This window comes from Capricornis sumatraensis, chromosome 3 (assembly GCF_032405125.1).
Source record: "Capricornis sumatraensis isolate serow.1 chromosome 3, serow.2, whole genome shotgun sequence".
Classification (NCBI taxonomy): domain Eukaryota; kingdom Metazoa; phylum Chordata; class Mammalia; order Artiodactyla; family Bovidae; genus Capricornis; species Capricornis sumatraensis.
The window spans coordinates 68,607,656-68,624,700 of NC_091071.1; the positions used below are offsets into that span (position 1 = coordinate 68,607,656).

General features: G+C 47.1%; 1 protein-coding gene across 4 annotated transcripts in view; it reads right to left on the reverse strand.

The window, feature by feature from the left end:
- The window catches only part of ITGA6 (integrin subunit alpha 6), an 85,581-nt gene extending 73,071 nt beyond the window's left edge, over positions 1 to 12,510 (reverse strand). For all 4 annotated transcript variants that reach the window (XM_068969053.1, XM_068969051.1, XM_068969050.1 and 1 more), the window contains exon 1: positions 12,329 to 12,510. In XM_068969053.1, coding sequence (XP_068825154.1) covers positions 12,329 to 12,510 — 182 coding nt within the window. The remainder of the gene's footprint in view (positions 1 to 12,328) is intronic.
- Between the last annotated feature and the right edge of the window lie 4,535 nt (positions 12,511 to 17,045).

Below are 17,045 nucleotides of genomic sequence, written 5' to 3' on the forward strand. Positions count from 1 at the left end.
AGGTCCTGTGAGTCACACTCTTGCATAACTCCAGAGATACTTTCTTTCCTTTCAGATTCAGAATTACCTCGTCGCCTCTTTAGCCAATACCACTAATCTTGAAAGAAGAGGACCGGAAATTGACAGGGCTTTAGAATCCCCGGTGCCATTCAGTTTTCTCCATCCCTGACAACTCAGCAAGGCCATACGTCATCCTTGCTCAACACACACAGTGAAACACTGTGCTCGTTGAGGACGATCAGGAAGACCAGCGACGAGCAGGGAGCAGGGAACCGGAAGCCAGGCTCTGGCGCCCTGCATGTCCACCCGGCACGCAGGACACACGGATGCTGCGCTGTCTGAGATGGAACTAGATGCAGGAGCTGCAGATACCCCCATATGAGAGACCTCCATCCAGCACATAAAGTGAGTTTTGTAAGAGGTTAACAAAATATCCAGTTGGCCAGAAAGTTCACTCAGGTTTTCCTATAACATCAGACAAAAAAAACAAATGAACTTTTTGGCCAACCCGATAAGCAGCTGCGGTTCTCTGTAGCTCAAATATGGCCTAAGAAACTGGAAATCCTTACGGAGTTTACTTTTGTTGTCATGTTCTCTTCCTTCTTCCAAGCGCCCCTCTTTAAGGCAATATGGTATTTCCCATCCATCTGTGGACTTCCCCCCACCTCTGGGGGCAACTTAACCTCTGATCTGACCCCCAAAGGGTAAATTCCGCTGTCTGCCAGACTGTAAAAACAGCTACGGAACTCCCCCATGTGAGGGGATCCCGACTACTACTCTACTTTAAGGCACCTGTGACATTAAAGGCTGCTGTTTATTGGAAGTATTGGGCACGATGCTCAGGGCTTCCTACTAACTACATTTCATCTTCACAATTCTATGAGGCAGTTTTCATTAGTGCCTCAATTTCACTGATGAGGGCAAGCAACTTGCTCAAGATCAAATCAACAGAGTGTGAAGCAGCTGAGATTCAAACCCCACATTCCTTTGCCTGTAGAACAAAGTTCTTACTCCTATAAGGCAAATGTCTCTACAGATGCTGAGTAACTTATGTTTGTTGTTGAGTCACTAAGTCATCTCCGACTCTTCTGCAACCCCATGGACTGTAGCCTGCCAGACTCCTCTGTCCATGGGATTTTCTAGGCAAGAATACTGAAGTAGGTTGCCATGCCCTCCTCCAGGGAATCTTCCCGACCCAGGGATAGAATTCATGTCTCCCACGTTGCAGGTGGATTCTTAATCACTGAGCCACCGTAATGATATATTATTATTTACTGAGAAATTAGAAGCAACCAAAAAAACACTCACAGTCTCCCACCATGATAACTACCCACTGACCTGCATGTGCGCCCCTTTACTCTGCGGTTGACGAGTTACTGGTTCTCCAGTAACCAGGTAACCTTTCCCACAATGCATCTCTCTCACCCACGCACAGACATCACACCAGCAAGTCTCCCCACCCATGTTCACTTCTCCCTTTCTGTTGAACTCTCCTTGAACTCTCTCAACAAACCCCCTCACTGTCACTTTCTCCCATTTAAAATAAAATTCCCTCTCGACTCCAGTTTCCCCTCCAGCTCTTGCTCTGCTCCCCTCTCCAGGACCTCCGATTCATCTTCTAGTCTCTCGCCTGGTGTTGGAGAAGACTCTTGAGAGTCCCTTGGACTGCAAGGAGATCCAACCAGTACATCCTAAAGGAGATCAGTCCTGAATATTCAGTGGAAGGACTGATGCTGAAGCTGAAACTCCAATACTTTGGCCACTTGATGTGTAGAACTGACTCATTGGAAAAGACCCTGATTGTGGGAAAGATTGAGGGCAGGAGGAGAAGGGGACGAGAGAGGATGAGATGGTTGGATGGCATCACTGACTCAATGGACATGAGTTTGAGTAAACTCTGGGAGTTGGGGATGGACAGGGAGGCCTGGTGTGCTGCAGTCCATGGGGTCAAAGAGTCAGACACGACTGAGCAACTAAACTGAACTGAGCCTCTCACCAGCCCACACCAGGCACGGCTCCTGCTCCACTCCACAAGAGCTCTGATAAAGTCGGCCATGGCCTCCATATTGCTGTGCCAGGGATCAAATCTCAGTGCTATTTGACACAACTGATTGATCACTCCCTCTCTAAACCACCTTCATCGTGTGGCTTCCAGGACAGCACGTTGCCTAGTTCCCTACTTTACTGGCCATTCCTCTTCATGACTGGTGCTGGGTCCCACATCTTCACTCTCTATGAGAGAATACCCTGCAGGTCTGTCCTTAGTCTCTATCCTCTCCTCCTTGGTGATCTCATTCATTGGTCCACAGCTCCGCATACAACCTAGAGCTATGGCTCTGCTATCTGTATCTCCAATCCAAACCTTTCCATCCAAATTTCACGCTCATTCAACTGCCTACTCAACAACTCCACTTGATATCTGGACATCTCAAAACTATGATCTCCAAAATTAAACTCCTGCTCTTCTCCTCAAATCTATTTTTTTAATTCACTCTAAACCATTGTATGATAACTTTATCCTTCTAGCTTTTCTCTCTTTAACTGGTCCACAGGAAATCCTATTCACTCTATTTTCAAAACATAGCCAGAATGCATCCACTTCTCACTATCTTCACTACCACCTTGGGCCAAACCACTATCATCTCTTACCTATTATTTAAAAGGACTTTCATCATTAAGATCACTACATCTGTACTTGTGTGTTCCCAATAATGTAGTAGCTACAGAAGGGCAGGACAATCCACTCCAGTATTCTTGCCTGGAAAATCCAAGAGTCAGACAGAACTGAAGTAACTTAGCACAGTAGCTAGAGAATCCATGCAAAATCTAAGTCAGAACATGTCATACTCTTCTCAGCATCCTCCAATGGCTTCCCATCTCATTCAAGAGTAAAAACCAGCCTTCCAATGACCTATAAGGCCCTCCACAATCTGGCTCCAAGGAGACTACAGGCTTCTTTGCTGCTCCTGAACATGCTTCTGCCCCAGGGCCTTTGCACCTGCTGTTCTTACTGCCAGAAATACTTTCCCCCCAATACTGACATGGCTTGTGCCTGCTCCATGAAGTCTTCCTGGCTGCCTGACAGCCAACCATTTCTTACTCCAGCTAAGCTGAGGGGACCCTCGTGTCTCAGGGCTCATCTCTTAGGGTTATCCTGTGAGCAAGGCTTCCGCGGATGCCCTTCTACACTCCCCAAAGCTCTTTCTCAGCTTGGGCCCTATTGCAGCCTTGGGCCCTTTCTGAAAACAAGGCTTAGAAAGTACTTTTCTTTCTGAACTGGCTGATCTGATATGGAATCTGAAAAGACTTTACTATGTGGTGGGTAGTCAAACACTTCTCCAGCTGGCCCCTGGAAGTCCTCCCTTGAGGTTTGGACCATCTAATTCTGGGGCTTCTCCTTCGGTTCTCCCCAGGACTCTACCCTTGAGCCTCTAGAAGATCCAGCAGAGTGCAGATCCACCTCCTTTTGCACTTGTGGGTTTCCATAAGACTCTATCACCAGATCTGAAAGCCAGCTCTCAACTTTCCTGAGTACTGTTCTAAGTTGGTCTGTGGGCCTACTCTCACTAGCCACCACAAGGCCTCTGGATTCCTAAAGCCCAAACAACAGGTTTTCAACACTGCACATTTCCTCCAGGTATTTTAAATATCTTCTCCTATCTATCTCCAATCTCTCTGGGCCTTGTAGAATTCTAAATATTTCCATTTCCCTTGTACTCAAGGGACAGATGGAACTACATTGTCAGGAAGTGGGGTGGAAAGGAGGGGTCATATCAGTGGGAAGGGAACCCAGGAAAAAATTTTTTTTCACTTTCCTCAGCAGAGAGGGAATACAAAACTTCAAATTCCCTGTGCTACCCAGTGGGCCATTCACACTAAGGAACTACCGCTCTACACATATAGCACAGCTCCCATGGATGGGATCCTCCAGTTAACTTTATATCGTGTTGCTTTATCAGGAGCACGGAAGACTGACCCCTTGATCGACAGCAGTATACCCTGAAGACAAGGACTGATTCTGCAAACAGAAGAGGTTATTTGGTTCAGGAGACGTACAGCTCAGTGACATTCTACTCTCTGGGTCTGAAACATTTATCATCATGTGTATCTCTCTCTCTCTCTTAGACACACACACATGATTAAAATAACCTCAGTACAAATGAATGTCCTTTTCAAAATGAAGAAACTGGAGCAACATTGATATCACCAAGCAGAGCAAGCACAGACCAAGGGTAAAGAGGCATTACCCTGTGCTCTGTTTAGTCTACGTATCACCAGTATGCCCCTTGCAAACTACACCAAGGTTTATTTTTATTTCTATATTCCCAAGCTTATAAAGCCTATTTCTCTAAAAGGTTTTTCTCATATCTGAAAGGCTTTTCAAAAAAAGTAATCTTCAGATTGTACGACATGCAAAACATATCCAGCTGGTTGGCAAATAAACATGCGAGGAGACAACCATGGCTTCATGTCCCTTGTTTTGGCCTTCCGCACTTTCTTTCATGGTACTTTCCCCATTCCCGCTAATTCAGAACAGTTGTCCTTACCACTTAATTGGTTTTCAAGACTTCAAAGTTTCCTCCAGTCTTTTCGCCAATTTGGGATTAGATGAAGTGACAGCGGTACCCAACAGTAGAATCCAGCATGTGTAGATGTGGAGGTGTGGTGTGGGGAAGAGCGGCGGCTACACTGTGGCCTAAGGAAGGCGTCATTCTGCCAACACACCAACCTTGCAACAGGTGAGCTGATTCAGAATTGTCTCGCCCTGCTGATTGGAATAGGAAAGCCAGACAGCATCCATTTAGATGGTGATCATTCCACCCTGTTACTAGACTAACAGGGACCAACACTGGTGAAGTTCACAGCTAGTTAACAATTAGTCTCTTAATTTAGTTCCAAGAATTCTGTGTGCAATTCTAAACACCAGTTTAATAAACAAGAATTTGCTAAAACATGACTTCCACACGTTGTCCATGCATCTCTCAACTTTAGGCAGCTTCATCATTGACAAATCAGATCCAGCTTTCCACAGGCTCCTTCCTAGCATACATTAATGCCAAACAAAGGACTAAGAAAAATAAATCATCACCAGCCCAGCCCTGGGCGGAGTGTACACTACCCAGCCTGCCAGGAATAGGAGTGGAGGGGTGCGACTTTCCAAGTCCCAGAGGTCTGAGAAGATCTGGAAACCAGACATTTGGTATTCCTTATGAATAACGCCAGCCTGAATGTGCACAAGCCACCCTCTGTAGGTACTCTATGCCCAAAGTCCCTGCCCATCATTCCTGCACCAGTCTGCCCATTCATCTCCACTGCTTGTGGAAACCCTGCTGCTGTTCATCTAACGCCACGGCTAGCAAAAGACCACAAGGTACGGTTCTCCTGAGATGTACTTTCCCAACATGGTAACTGTAGAATGAAGGCAGAGAGAGGATGGACACTTGAACATCATCACAATCGATGCCCTGAAGAGAAAGTGCACCCACACAAACCAGGCAGCGTGGAGGCTGCGTACAGAGAACCAACTCGCCCAACATGTCATGGGCACTTCACCTCTCACTGTCTTGGTTTCCACATTTATTTAACATGCACAAAGTGCTTACTCTGAGTCAGGACTAGTCTAAGGTACAATTATCCTCATTTTACGGCTGAGGAAAGAGACCTAGAGGGATGAGGTGTTGTGATTTATAATAATATATGTTTGGTTTTCATCTACTGTTCCCGGCACAGAACTCCTAAAACTCAAGGAATTTGCCAAGTAAGGAGAGCGACAAAGGTGCCTTTTGTTATGTTAATGAGGTGGCTCCGCCTGCACCTAAGGAGGGGGGCACTTTATAGGGGGTTGGAACTTTCAGCCCCACCCTCCTGACCTCCAGGGTGGAGGAAGGGCTGGAGGTTGAGTTCACTTGGCAATGGCTAATGTTTTAATCAACTGTGCCTAATGTATCAAAGCCTCCATAAAAACTCAAAAGGATGGAGTTTGGGGAACTTTGGGGTTGGAAACCACGTGGAGATGGGGCGGGGGGCGGCATGCTGGAACAGAGCATGCCAACTCTAAACCCTTCCTCCATACCTTGCCCTACACATCTCTTCCATCTGGCTGTTCCTGAGTTATATCTTTATATAATACACTAGTAATCTAGTTTAAAAGAAAAAGCTTCTCCAAGTTCTGTGAGCCACTACAGCAAATTAATCAAACCCAATGCAGGGATCGTGGGAAATTCCAATCTATAGCCAGTCTGTCAGAAGCCCAGGGGACACCTTGGACTTGGCCTGGGCATCTGAAGTGGGGGAGGCAGCCATGTAGCACTGAGCCCCTTAATCTGCGGGATCTGTTGCTATCTCCAGGGAGACTGACAGAACTGAGCCGACTGGTATCTGAGGATGGTTTGATGGTGTGTGGGGAAAACCCCTGCACACTGGCATGGGGAGCAGAATGTTAAGTATTCTGCACAATGTACAGCAGGAAGTGGTAGAGAAGGACTTAATCCCATCCACTGGGATCCAGACTCCAGCTCTAGAATCTGTTCCGATGCATTATATTATGTTCCTTCTGGGTAAAAATGGAAAGCTCATCTGGCTCAAACTTAGAAAATGTTATGAACAGATTCTCAGATCACACCTATAGAAACTGGTATAATAGATCTGGCCTGAGCTCAAATTTGGAGAAAGAAATGGCAACCCACTCTAGTATTCTTGCCTGGAGAATCCCAGGGACAGAGGAGCCTGAAAGGCTACAGTCCATGGGGTCACAAGAGTTGGACACAACTTAGTGAGCCTCAAATTATATTTTTACAAAGAGATTCTCCGTGTTACCTTGATGACCAGCCAGGTTTGAGAACCCAGAAAGTTCCTTGTAGACAAAATTATTTGATTCTAAACTTATACCCAAACACAGGAGGGGGCTGGCCCTGCTCCCAGGACCCATTACTGTGAGGGCTCAACCTTGACCACCCTCTCAAAAGGCCATTAGAACTCTGGTTCTGACCCATTGCCCACCTGGATCACCATTCTACATACAGCTCTCACTGGAGGGGGTTAGCAGCTACTCCACCACTGCACTTAAAGAGATACATGTATCCAAGACCCCCTTACTGACCATGAGTAACTAACACTTAGCCATCAATTCACACATGCCCTCACATGCTTCCTTCCATTTGACCCCCACACCCTTGTCAAGTAGCTTCAGGACATTAGTCTACAGCCACCTTCTCTATGTAGTCTTGATTTAGCAACTAGCAGATCTCAGCACCCAGTGCAGTATAGGTCAGCCTGTATTTCTGGGGTTAAGTTATAAAGTGTGCCTTTAAGGCAAAAGTCAAGCGTAATTAACAATCACTCATAAAAATCCCTTAGCAGGGCTTTGGGCCCTTGAGAACTCAAAACAACAAGAGTCAACCTCTTTGAGCAAAGAGTCGGCTGCGATTGAGCGACTAAACTGAACTGAACCTCTTTGACAGTCTCTTTGCCAAAACACTAGCTCCCCTTTCCCTGGAGGCAGCGGAGAGCAACATCTACAGCAAGCTCAAGAAGTGCAGACCATTAAATAAAGGGATTTCTCCCTCTCTGCCCTGAGCCAGAGAAGTTGATTGCACAAGTTAAACTGAGCGTATGCTATGACTCCATTTTATGTGCAAGGCATATTCAAGGTGCTATCAGGCAAAGAAATGAACATAAGACCCCTGCCCTCACATAACCTATTATCCACCTGGGCGGGATTAGCCCATACCCTGAAAATGGCCGACAACAGTTAAATGTTACATAATTAAATAATACAAAACCATCAGAGCTGTCAGGCACATGACAGGAAGAACTACATTCAAAGGAAGAGAACGTGATGTAGTATGGATTGGGCTCAAAAGGCTTTCATGGAGAAAGGCAAACTGGTTCTTACAACATGATGATGTTCTTCAGGATGGACCGACTTGGAACTAACCAGCGTTCCAGGGAAAACTGACCCTGTTATCTGAGCACAGGATATTATGTTCTATTACGTCTCCAGTATCTATCTTGAAAGTGCCTGGGCACTCACCTGTCACTCTGTCCCTATGCTGAGTCAAGGTCTAAGGGAATCCATGCATCACAGTTCCAGTACTACTTGGTGACAAAGCTTAAATCGTGCATAGAGTCACAGAGTTGATAAGACTTAGAGCCACTGAACAAGAACAATATTGCTATGCTAAAATAGGGAATTATACAACTAAGAACATAGTAACTGTTCTTTAATATAAAGCTTTTTTACATGAGCATTTACCTGACTTTCCTGACATTATTATTCATATCACAAAAATACTTTTTTTTGTAAACCCTAAGTCATGACTTGATGCACTCACGAGACCAGCCTGTGTTAAAATTAAACTTGTCTATTTCTGCCTTCTTGCAGAGTCCTAAGATCTCCTCTAAGTCTCCCTGCCCATTTTGGCTCTTTCTCCACTCTCAGGACTCAAGGTGACTGAGACAGTCCCTGGACGATGGCCCTGGGCCATATGGCACTCTGAATGAATGCAAGGAAGCAAGTGCTTAGGTACACATCCTGGACATAGTTCTGATCCCCAGCTGGCTTCTCACTGGGCTTTTTCAGAAGGGGAAGGAATGACAGGCAAAGAAGGAAGGACCCAGAAGCTGATCCAAGGCCAGCTGGAGTAAGTGTCCATAGGAAGAGAGACCAGGCACAGATATTTAAATAGACAGCCCTGACCCACGTGGCGAGTGGTTGAATAAATCAACCTAACATAGCACATTTCCAAAACTCAATTTCTCCAGGTCTGAAGGACACGTCTGACTTTTCCTTTTAGAGGTGAAATGAGCATGAGTCAGAAATGCCAAGTTCAAATCCAGATTCTGTTAAGATTCTGCTTAAGCACTCATGAGACTATAGATATTTAACTTTCAGCTTTAGTTTCTTCATCTATAAAGTTTCTTTATCTAGCTAGACTAGACGATCTCTAGTTCAGTAAAATTGATTTTAAGAGCAAGAGCATCACAGGTGCGAGAAAAACCAAGAGTAAACATTATAGAGTCAAAACAGAAGCAACAGTGGGCCTGGTGGGCCTTTGGAAGACAGTGGCGATCAGGAAGTTTCCAAAAAGAAAATGTCATTTGGGATAAACCCAGCATCACTCCCAGCATCGAAGATATAACTTAAAGATCTATTCCTTCTGGATTCTGTCCTGCAATCACACCCAGACTCAGCTCTTCCCAGAAGAGTAAAAAGGGCTGACTCACAGGATGGACATACCCACAGATGCCATCCCATACTTTCTACCTAGTTGGGGTGACTCAACCTTAGATCCTGACCTCAGTAACTCAGCCAAACTTCTTTAATATCTAGCCTAAAAAGCCCAGTGAAGTTTTATGATCTCTATTTCAGTTTTACAGTCCCCAAAGTTTTAGGAATAGCCAGTGGCTCAGATGTAAAGAATCTGCCTGCCAAGCAGGAGACATGGGTTCGATCCCTGGGTCAGGAAGATCCCCTGGAGAAGGAAATGGCAACCCACTCCAGTATTCTAACCTGGAAAATCTTAAGGAAAGAGAGTCAGATATGACTTAGTAACTAAATAACAACAACAAACATGTTTTAAGGCTCTCAGATACAATATTATTCTGTTACAAAATCTTAGAGTTAATCTTAGAGTTTAAGATATGAAATATTTAAACAGCATCGTAGAAAGTTTAACCCACAAAAATCTATGGTTTGTTCCCACAACGCTGCATTCATCTGACATGCTCACACATCTTTGATATTTTACTTCTTCTGCCTCAATGAAGTCCCTTGTTTGAGACATTTACTTTTGCTGTAAATCTAAGATTGATTAAAGTTAAAATGCTTTGAAAATGGGGTTCATAAATGTGATTAAGTTTAACTTACCCAATGCCAATAACCTTCGATTTCACTCTTTGGCAGAGTGAGACTCATATGATGTTTAACACCTGCAGAGTCACAGGCACACAGGAGGAATTCAGTTACTGTTTCTAAATGCATCACCATTAACAACTACCATTTAGTCAGCAAATACCCATGCCAGGCAGGAATTAGGCACTTTGCATGTTATCTCTTAATCCTTACAACAAGCCTATTGAGCAGTAGTAACAGCTCCATTTTACAGATAAAAAACACCAAGGCTCAAAGTAACAGCTGCGAAATACCAAGAAGGAATTTTGAGCTTAGGTCTCTCTCACCAGTGCCCTGAAATACTCCCAATAAGTACAGAGTTTAGGAGGCTGGCCCATAAGCTGTGGGGTCTCAACCTTACCGGCTGTTACTTTACACCCACATCTTTTACTGACAAAGGTGACAACTAATATGGGTATGGCCTGTGTGTACTGGTTCTCCTGGGTGAGGCTAGTGCTGCCAGATTACTTTACCAAAAGAAGGTGGGGGCGTGGCACCTGAAAAATCACAGCCCCCCCTAGAGTGGGCTGTTGCCACACTCCCAGGTCCAGAGAAAGATACAGTTCCCTTAAAGTGGGCCACTCCTCTCTGTCAGTCCCTAAGAGCATTTCTAGAAGGCATCAGTCCCCAAACACAGGCTGCTTCTTACATACCTGCAGCAGGTCTAACAGCAAAGAAGCCCACCAGCAAGAACAAGTTTGAGCAAGCACACCACTAACCTTGGTGACAACAGAGATCCTGGCTGAAACCATCTTCTGCAAATCTCCACCCCTACAGATAACTTTCCGCCACACTACTTCCCCTTCACAATGTTTGCTGGAACCAGTATTTCAAGGAAACCACCAGCTTCAGCAGAGGACTAGTGCAGAGAATGCCAAGGAGAATATATTCCCTCTGCTGGCCCGTGGTCATTTCTGCACTAACGAGTTCATTCTCCATATGGGTGAATGCTCATCAACACATTCAAGTACTCAGAGACAGCAAACATCATCTATTAACTGAGTTAACAGAAACCACCTTTCATTTCAAATTTACAGCATCACAATTATTTCTGCTGAGAGAAAATAGAGTATAAGCAGCTGCTCAGGCCTGCAGACCACTCCCCCGGCCTTCCCACCCTGTACTAATTTCTTTGCTTCACTGGTAGGTGTTATTAGAAAAATCTGACTTTAAGATTCAGGCACCTACAACCTTCACCAATTCCGAAGTTCTTAATTACTGAAATCAAGATTTTCTCTGCAGCCCTAAAACCCCATCCCCCTCTCATAAAGTCCTGTCCTCTGTGGCTGTACTTTGCATTCTTCGGTCTGTTGGTCCTGGAAGGACCTCAGCTCAACCAAAGGGCTGGGGGTGGGGGGTGCGAGACCTTTTGTGAGTTTATTTTTCGGTAGCCCAGATCAAGAATGCGGCCCCACAGCGATTAAAGCCACTAAGCTCCCAAATACCCTCTCCTGCCTAAACAGTTTGATCATGTGGGAACCAAACACTGTCTAAGAAAGAAAAGGAGAAGCTACGAGTGCCGGTCTCCACTTTCTCCCTGGAGGAGCACCGCTGTGCCACGGTGTTGGGGGGGGTCGGGGGTTGTCACTTCCAGACCTCATTTGCAAAGCCCCCAACCTAGATCGGACATTTTGCTTTAACCCCTCGGCAGGGCCTCCCAGGGCTGGGGCCCACCGGGTCTCGGGTGGCGCCGGACGCTTTGTGGCTTGTGCGGGGTGGGGGTGGGGGGTCGGCCAAACCACTAACAGGGTCTTATTTTCTCAGCTGATCTAGTTCTGCGGAACAGGTGCTTGGTTGGGTCCATCTTTTTAAAAGCGGGGGAGGCGTGTAAAAGTCTCGCCTACCAGGGAACCTGCCCTTAGGGGAAAGCCTCGCAGGACGTGATGAAAGGTGGCTTTCCAAGTTCTGCGAGGCGCGCGAGTCTGCTGGGGAGCGGGCGGGGTGGGGCGGGGTGTTCTCTGTGTTTGGGAAAGGCCTGGATCTCCCTAACGACCCTCTCAGTCATCTCACCGCAGCGAAAACAGCGACCCCCGTACACCCCAAGTCATCCCCCACTCAACACGCACGTGAAGCTCAGCAAAGCGTGCCACCTGCCGGGTTCCCAGCAAACATGCCCGGAGGGAAGGATCGCCGGAAAGCACTTTGTTTAAAAAAAAAAAGTAAACTCTCCCGGTCCGAGGACAGCCCCGCCTGGCACCGGGGCCGCGGTGTGCAGAGTCGGCCCCCGGGTTCTCTTTCCGGGGCTGCACTGGGGAAGGCGCCGCGCCAGGCGGGGCCGGAGGGGAGCGCGCGGGGCGCCGGGCGCCGGGCCCCGCTCCCCCGGAGCCTGCTGAGTGCCGGACCGGGCAGGGCCGGCCGGCGGGAACGCGGAGAGCCTTCGACCTGGTTCGCGCGTGGGCCGGGGCCCGGGTGGGGTGGACAGAGTCGGGAACTCACAGCCGCTTGTCCTCAGGCTGCAGCTGCCAGTGCATCGCCAGCGAGAAGCCGAAGAGGCTCCCGGAGTCCCCGGTTTTCTCGATCACATTGTCCTCGCGGGTGTCCAAGTTGAAGGCGGTGCCGAGCCGCGGCAGGAGCCCCACTGACAGGTAAAGCAGCCACAGCCGCCCCGCGGCCGCCATGGGCCGGCGCTCCGAGAGGGGAGCGGGAAACTGCGCGGCCGCCCCGCGCTTCGGGCCGGATTCGGGGCTACAGCGCCGCTGCCGCCGCGGCCACCTCGGTCTCCTCTCGCCGCCGCGCCCGGCCCCACCCCCGGGACGAGTCGCGCTCTCCGCCCGGCCGCTCCCCCTCGCGGGCAGCTCCCGACCACTGAATGAGCCCGTTGTTCTCTGGAGACTCGCAGGCGTTTTATCAAGTGACGAGGACGCCGGCCCCGCCCCGGCCCTCCCCATCCCCTGGCCCCTCCTCGCGCGCCCGCCGCCGGCACCTTTGCGGCCCGCCGGGCTGCGGTGCGACCCTGCGCTGCCCCTTTGCGCCGCCCCCGCCATCCCCACACCTGGTCGGGAAGCCGCGGGGGAGACCCGGAGGCGAGCTGCGGGCCGGGCAGTCCCAGCCTGCGGGTCCTCCTGGAGCAAAGCGCTTGAATTGTGGTTGCCGTGCGGCACAGAGCCGGAAAGGCGTTTACTACCTGTTCTAAAAACAAGTGGTGATGCGCCGGCAGGCCGGGAGCCCCTGGTGCTCGCCGACCCACGTGCAAAGGCTGCGTTCATTCATTCCACAAGTGTTTATGGAGCGCTTAACGCGGGCCCGGTACTTGGGGACTGGAGCTGTATAGATTGTCCTCTGTCCTCATAGACCTAACGTCAAAAACGATAACAGCACAGATTTTAAGAGGGTTGCGCAATTGCAAACTCACAGCTATTATCTCATTTCTTGCTCCTAACAATCCTTTGACGTGGGTATTTTCTTTTTGCAGATGAGAAAACTGAAGCTCAGCCTTGTCCCAGTGTCTCCAGGGATCTGCGTCCAGGTGGAAAGGAGAGTTTGCGGGAAAAGTCACACTAGTGTAGGCAACTTAAAACTTGATTTCCAGGTATTCCCAGGCTGAGAAGGTCCTCATCAGTGAAGGAAGAGTTATTTAAAGTGGCACCCAGGCGCTCAGGAGCCCTTCATTCCTGCCCCAAATTCCCGGAACTAGTTGGGAGGAGAATTTCCCTGCCTAGAGACTTCTCCGAGATCAGCGTGGGTGGCCTAAACCCTCCAGCCTCCAGCACAAGAGGTGGGGCCTCTAGTGAGGTGTTGACCCCTGGGGTGTTTTTATCCTGCAGGGGTTCTTAACCCAGGAGGAGAGAGAATTCAGGTTACTCTGAATTTGGATGACAACAAAATTTACATTTTTATTTTCACTAATCCTTTAACTAATATTTAGTATTTCCTTCCTAATATTTAGCATTGGTTTCCTTTATATTTCTATGTATTTTATGCATTTAAAAACATTGTTCTAGGGGTCCATGGCCTTCAGCAGTCTGCGGAAAGTGCTAGCTCAAAGATTCCTGGAATGCCTTGGGGAGCCTGCCTTGATCTTACATCCCTACTTTGGAAATAGAAGCTGAGTGAGTCCCAGGGAAGAGCTGGAGCTCTGAATATGCATGTGGGGAGAAGGGAGGCAGGGTCACGTGCCACGTGGCCTCAAGGGGTATTTGTACCCAGGGAGCAGCCTGTACCACACAGAAAAGCCACCTGAACATGACAAGGGTCCACAGGTGGTAACAGCTGCTAGAAGTGGGGTATGTCCCACTTCTCTCCCAATCGTTGTTATTTGGTTGTGAAGTTGTGTCCAACCCTTTGGGACCCCATGGACAATAGCACACCAGGCTCCTCTGTCCTCCACTATTTCCCAGAGTTTGCTCAGATTCATGTCCATTGAGTCAGTGATGCTGTCTAACCATCCCATCCTCTTCTGCCCACTTCTCCTGCCCTTAATCTTTCCCAGCATTAGGGTCTTTTCCAATGAGTCAGCTCTTTGCATCAGAAGGCCAAATCATTAGAGCTTCAGCTTCAGCAACAATCCTTCCAATGAATATTTATGGTAGATTTCCTTTAGGATCAACCGGTTTGATCTCCTTGCAGTCCAAGGGACTCTCAAGAGTCTTTTACAGCGCCACAATTCAAAAGCATCAATTCTTCTTCCAATCAATACCTTCAGTCAAATATAGTCAAGTTCAGTAGACAGTCTTGAAGGTCATACTATTTTAACCTGTACGTGGTAACTGTGATAAGATTGAGAAACTATTGTAGATTATAATCTAGCAAGCTAAGAAACACCTGCAATATGATTTTTCATGCAAATTAACCTTTCTTTTTCATGTTAAACACATACTATTCCAGAGGGACAGGTCCCAGCTATTATAGCTAGAGCACAACCTCAGTGTAGGCTGGTACTCAGCAGGAGCACTGATGGGGCTGTAATGGTTGCTGAAATACTCCTGAACTGGTAGATAAAAGCCATGCCATGAGCTCCCCAAATTCAATCGGCCCCACCCTGGCACTTTCCTGTGACCTGCCAACTTTCCCACAATTCAGCAACTAATAGGTTTGAGCCCTCAAGCTCTGCCTGGCACTACAAGGGCATCTTCCAATTGGGTGTGCCCATGTCATAACAGCTGTTAACTATACCGAATATCACACCCTGCTTCCAAGAGTAATCTTGCTTCCTCCCCAAGATACATTTAGTGGATGATGTTTGAATAGCCGGAGTTAGCTAGTTGATCTCAAATATCAACTGAGCTCAAACTGAAATTTTACATAATGTTAAATTTAAATATAGTGCTGTGTGCTCGGTTGCTCAGTCATGTCTGATTCTGTGATCCATGGACTGCAGCCCTCCAGGCTCCTCTGTCCATGGAGTGTTCCAGGCAAGAATACTGGCGTGGGTTGCCATTCCCTTCTCCAGGGGATCTTCCCGACCTAGAGATCGAACCCACATCTCCTGTATCTCCTGCACTGCAGGCAATTCTTTACCACTGAGCCACCTGGGAAGCCAAAAACATAGTGCTACTAATGAACAATGCTTGTGTAGGAGAAGTGAGGGATAAAGGAAAACAAGGATGAGAGTCTTGTTCTGGAGTGTGCCACATGCCCATCACGTATGACTTTTGCTCCTGCCTTCCACCTACCTCTGGCTGTGATACCAAACATACTTGAAGTTGAGTCTTAGTAATAATCCCTTTGAAGATTGTCCCCTCTTCTTGATTAACTGTAACAATCGTGTTTTGTGAATTAGTTGTCAATTCTGTGGTAAATAGAGGTGTCTTAGAAAAGGGAAACTTAGAAGTCCTTCAGGATCTGCTGAGAACACTGTCAGCCTATAGGGCCAAAGGAATGAAAGAATCAAGAAATCTAGAAATTATGAAGGAAAGATCTGAGGAGGGAGGTACATAGTTATAAGGAAAAATAATCTGGAAAAAGAAGAAACTTGTCTGGGACCAAAGGGAGAAAGATAGCTTGATAATAAAGGTATGCTGACCATCAGATGGCATTACACACACTTATGGATAAGAAATCCAAAGGGCACAAATCCGGTTATGACAAAATTGTGTCATAGGCCTTTTTTGTGATGATACCATAGAAGAAATTTTACAAACTGAAAACTTTAAATTAAAAAAAAAAAAACAGTGAAAGCAATGAACAGAGGCATTTGCTCAATTGACAGCTTTCGAATTCTTGTATTTTACCAATACACTTTACAAAAGAAATTTTGTTGTTCTATATCCCACTTTTGGTTGAAGAGCTTGCAATAATTTTAAACTATGGGTTACCCTTGTAGATTCTGAGAAACTCACATCATGCCTGATATATTTTCCATTTTCTGGGACCTACTTTAATCAGTCTTGCTCTCAGGTTCCGTGTTCTACTGACTTCATCATCACCAATAGCAAGGATATCATATTTGCTGCATTTAGGCAACATGGAAACTATTAAAGTGTCTCTTTATTCTTCTGTGGTTGTGTTCTGTATCAACAGCTTCACATATTCCCTGCAGCCCTTTAATGAAGGCCATTTGTCAGAGTGATTAGCACGTGGCCTGTGGAACCCAAGTCCTTCAAATCCCATCTCTGCTCCACACCAGTCAGGTGACCTTAAACAAATCATTCAGTCTCTCTCCACTTCAGCTTCCCCAGCTACGAAGTAGAGATGATAGCAACCCTCCCCCAACACAGAGTCGCCTCACCTTCAGTTCAGTTTAGTTGCTCAGGTGTGTCTGACTCTTTGTGACCCCATGGACTGCAGCACATCAGGCCTCCCTGTCCATCACCAACTCCCAGAGTTTACTCAAACTCACGTCCATCACGTTGGTGATGCCATCCAACCATCTCATCCTCTGTCTTTTCCCTTTTCCTCCTGCCTTCAATCTTTCCCAGCATCAGGGTCTTTTCCAATGAGTCAGTTCTTCGCATTAGGTGGTCAAAGTATTGGAGTTTCAGCTTCAACATCAGTCCTTCCAATGAATATTCAGGGACTGATCTCCTTTAGGATTGACTGGTTAGATCTCCTTGCAGGCCAAAGGACTCTCAAGAATCTTCTCCAACACTACACTTCAAAAGCATCAATTCTTCAGCGCTCAGCTTTCTTTATAGCCCAGCTCTCACAACCATACATGACTACTGAAAAAAACCATAGCTTTGACTAGACAGACTTTTGTTGGTAAAGTAATGCC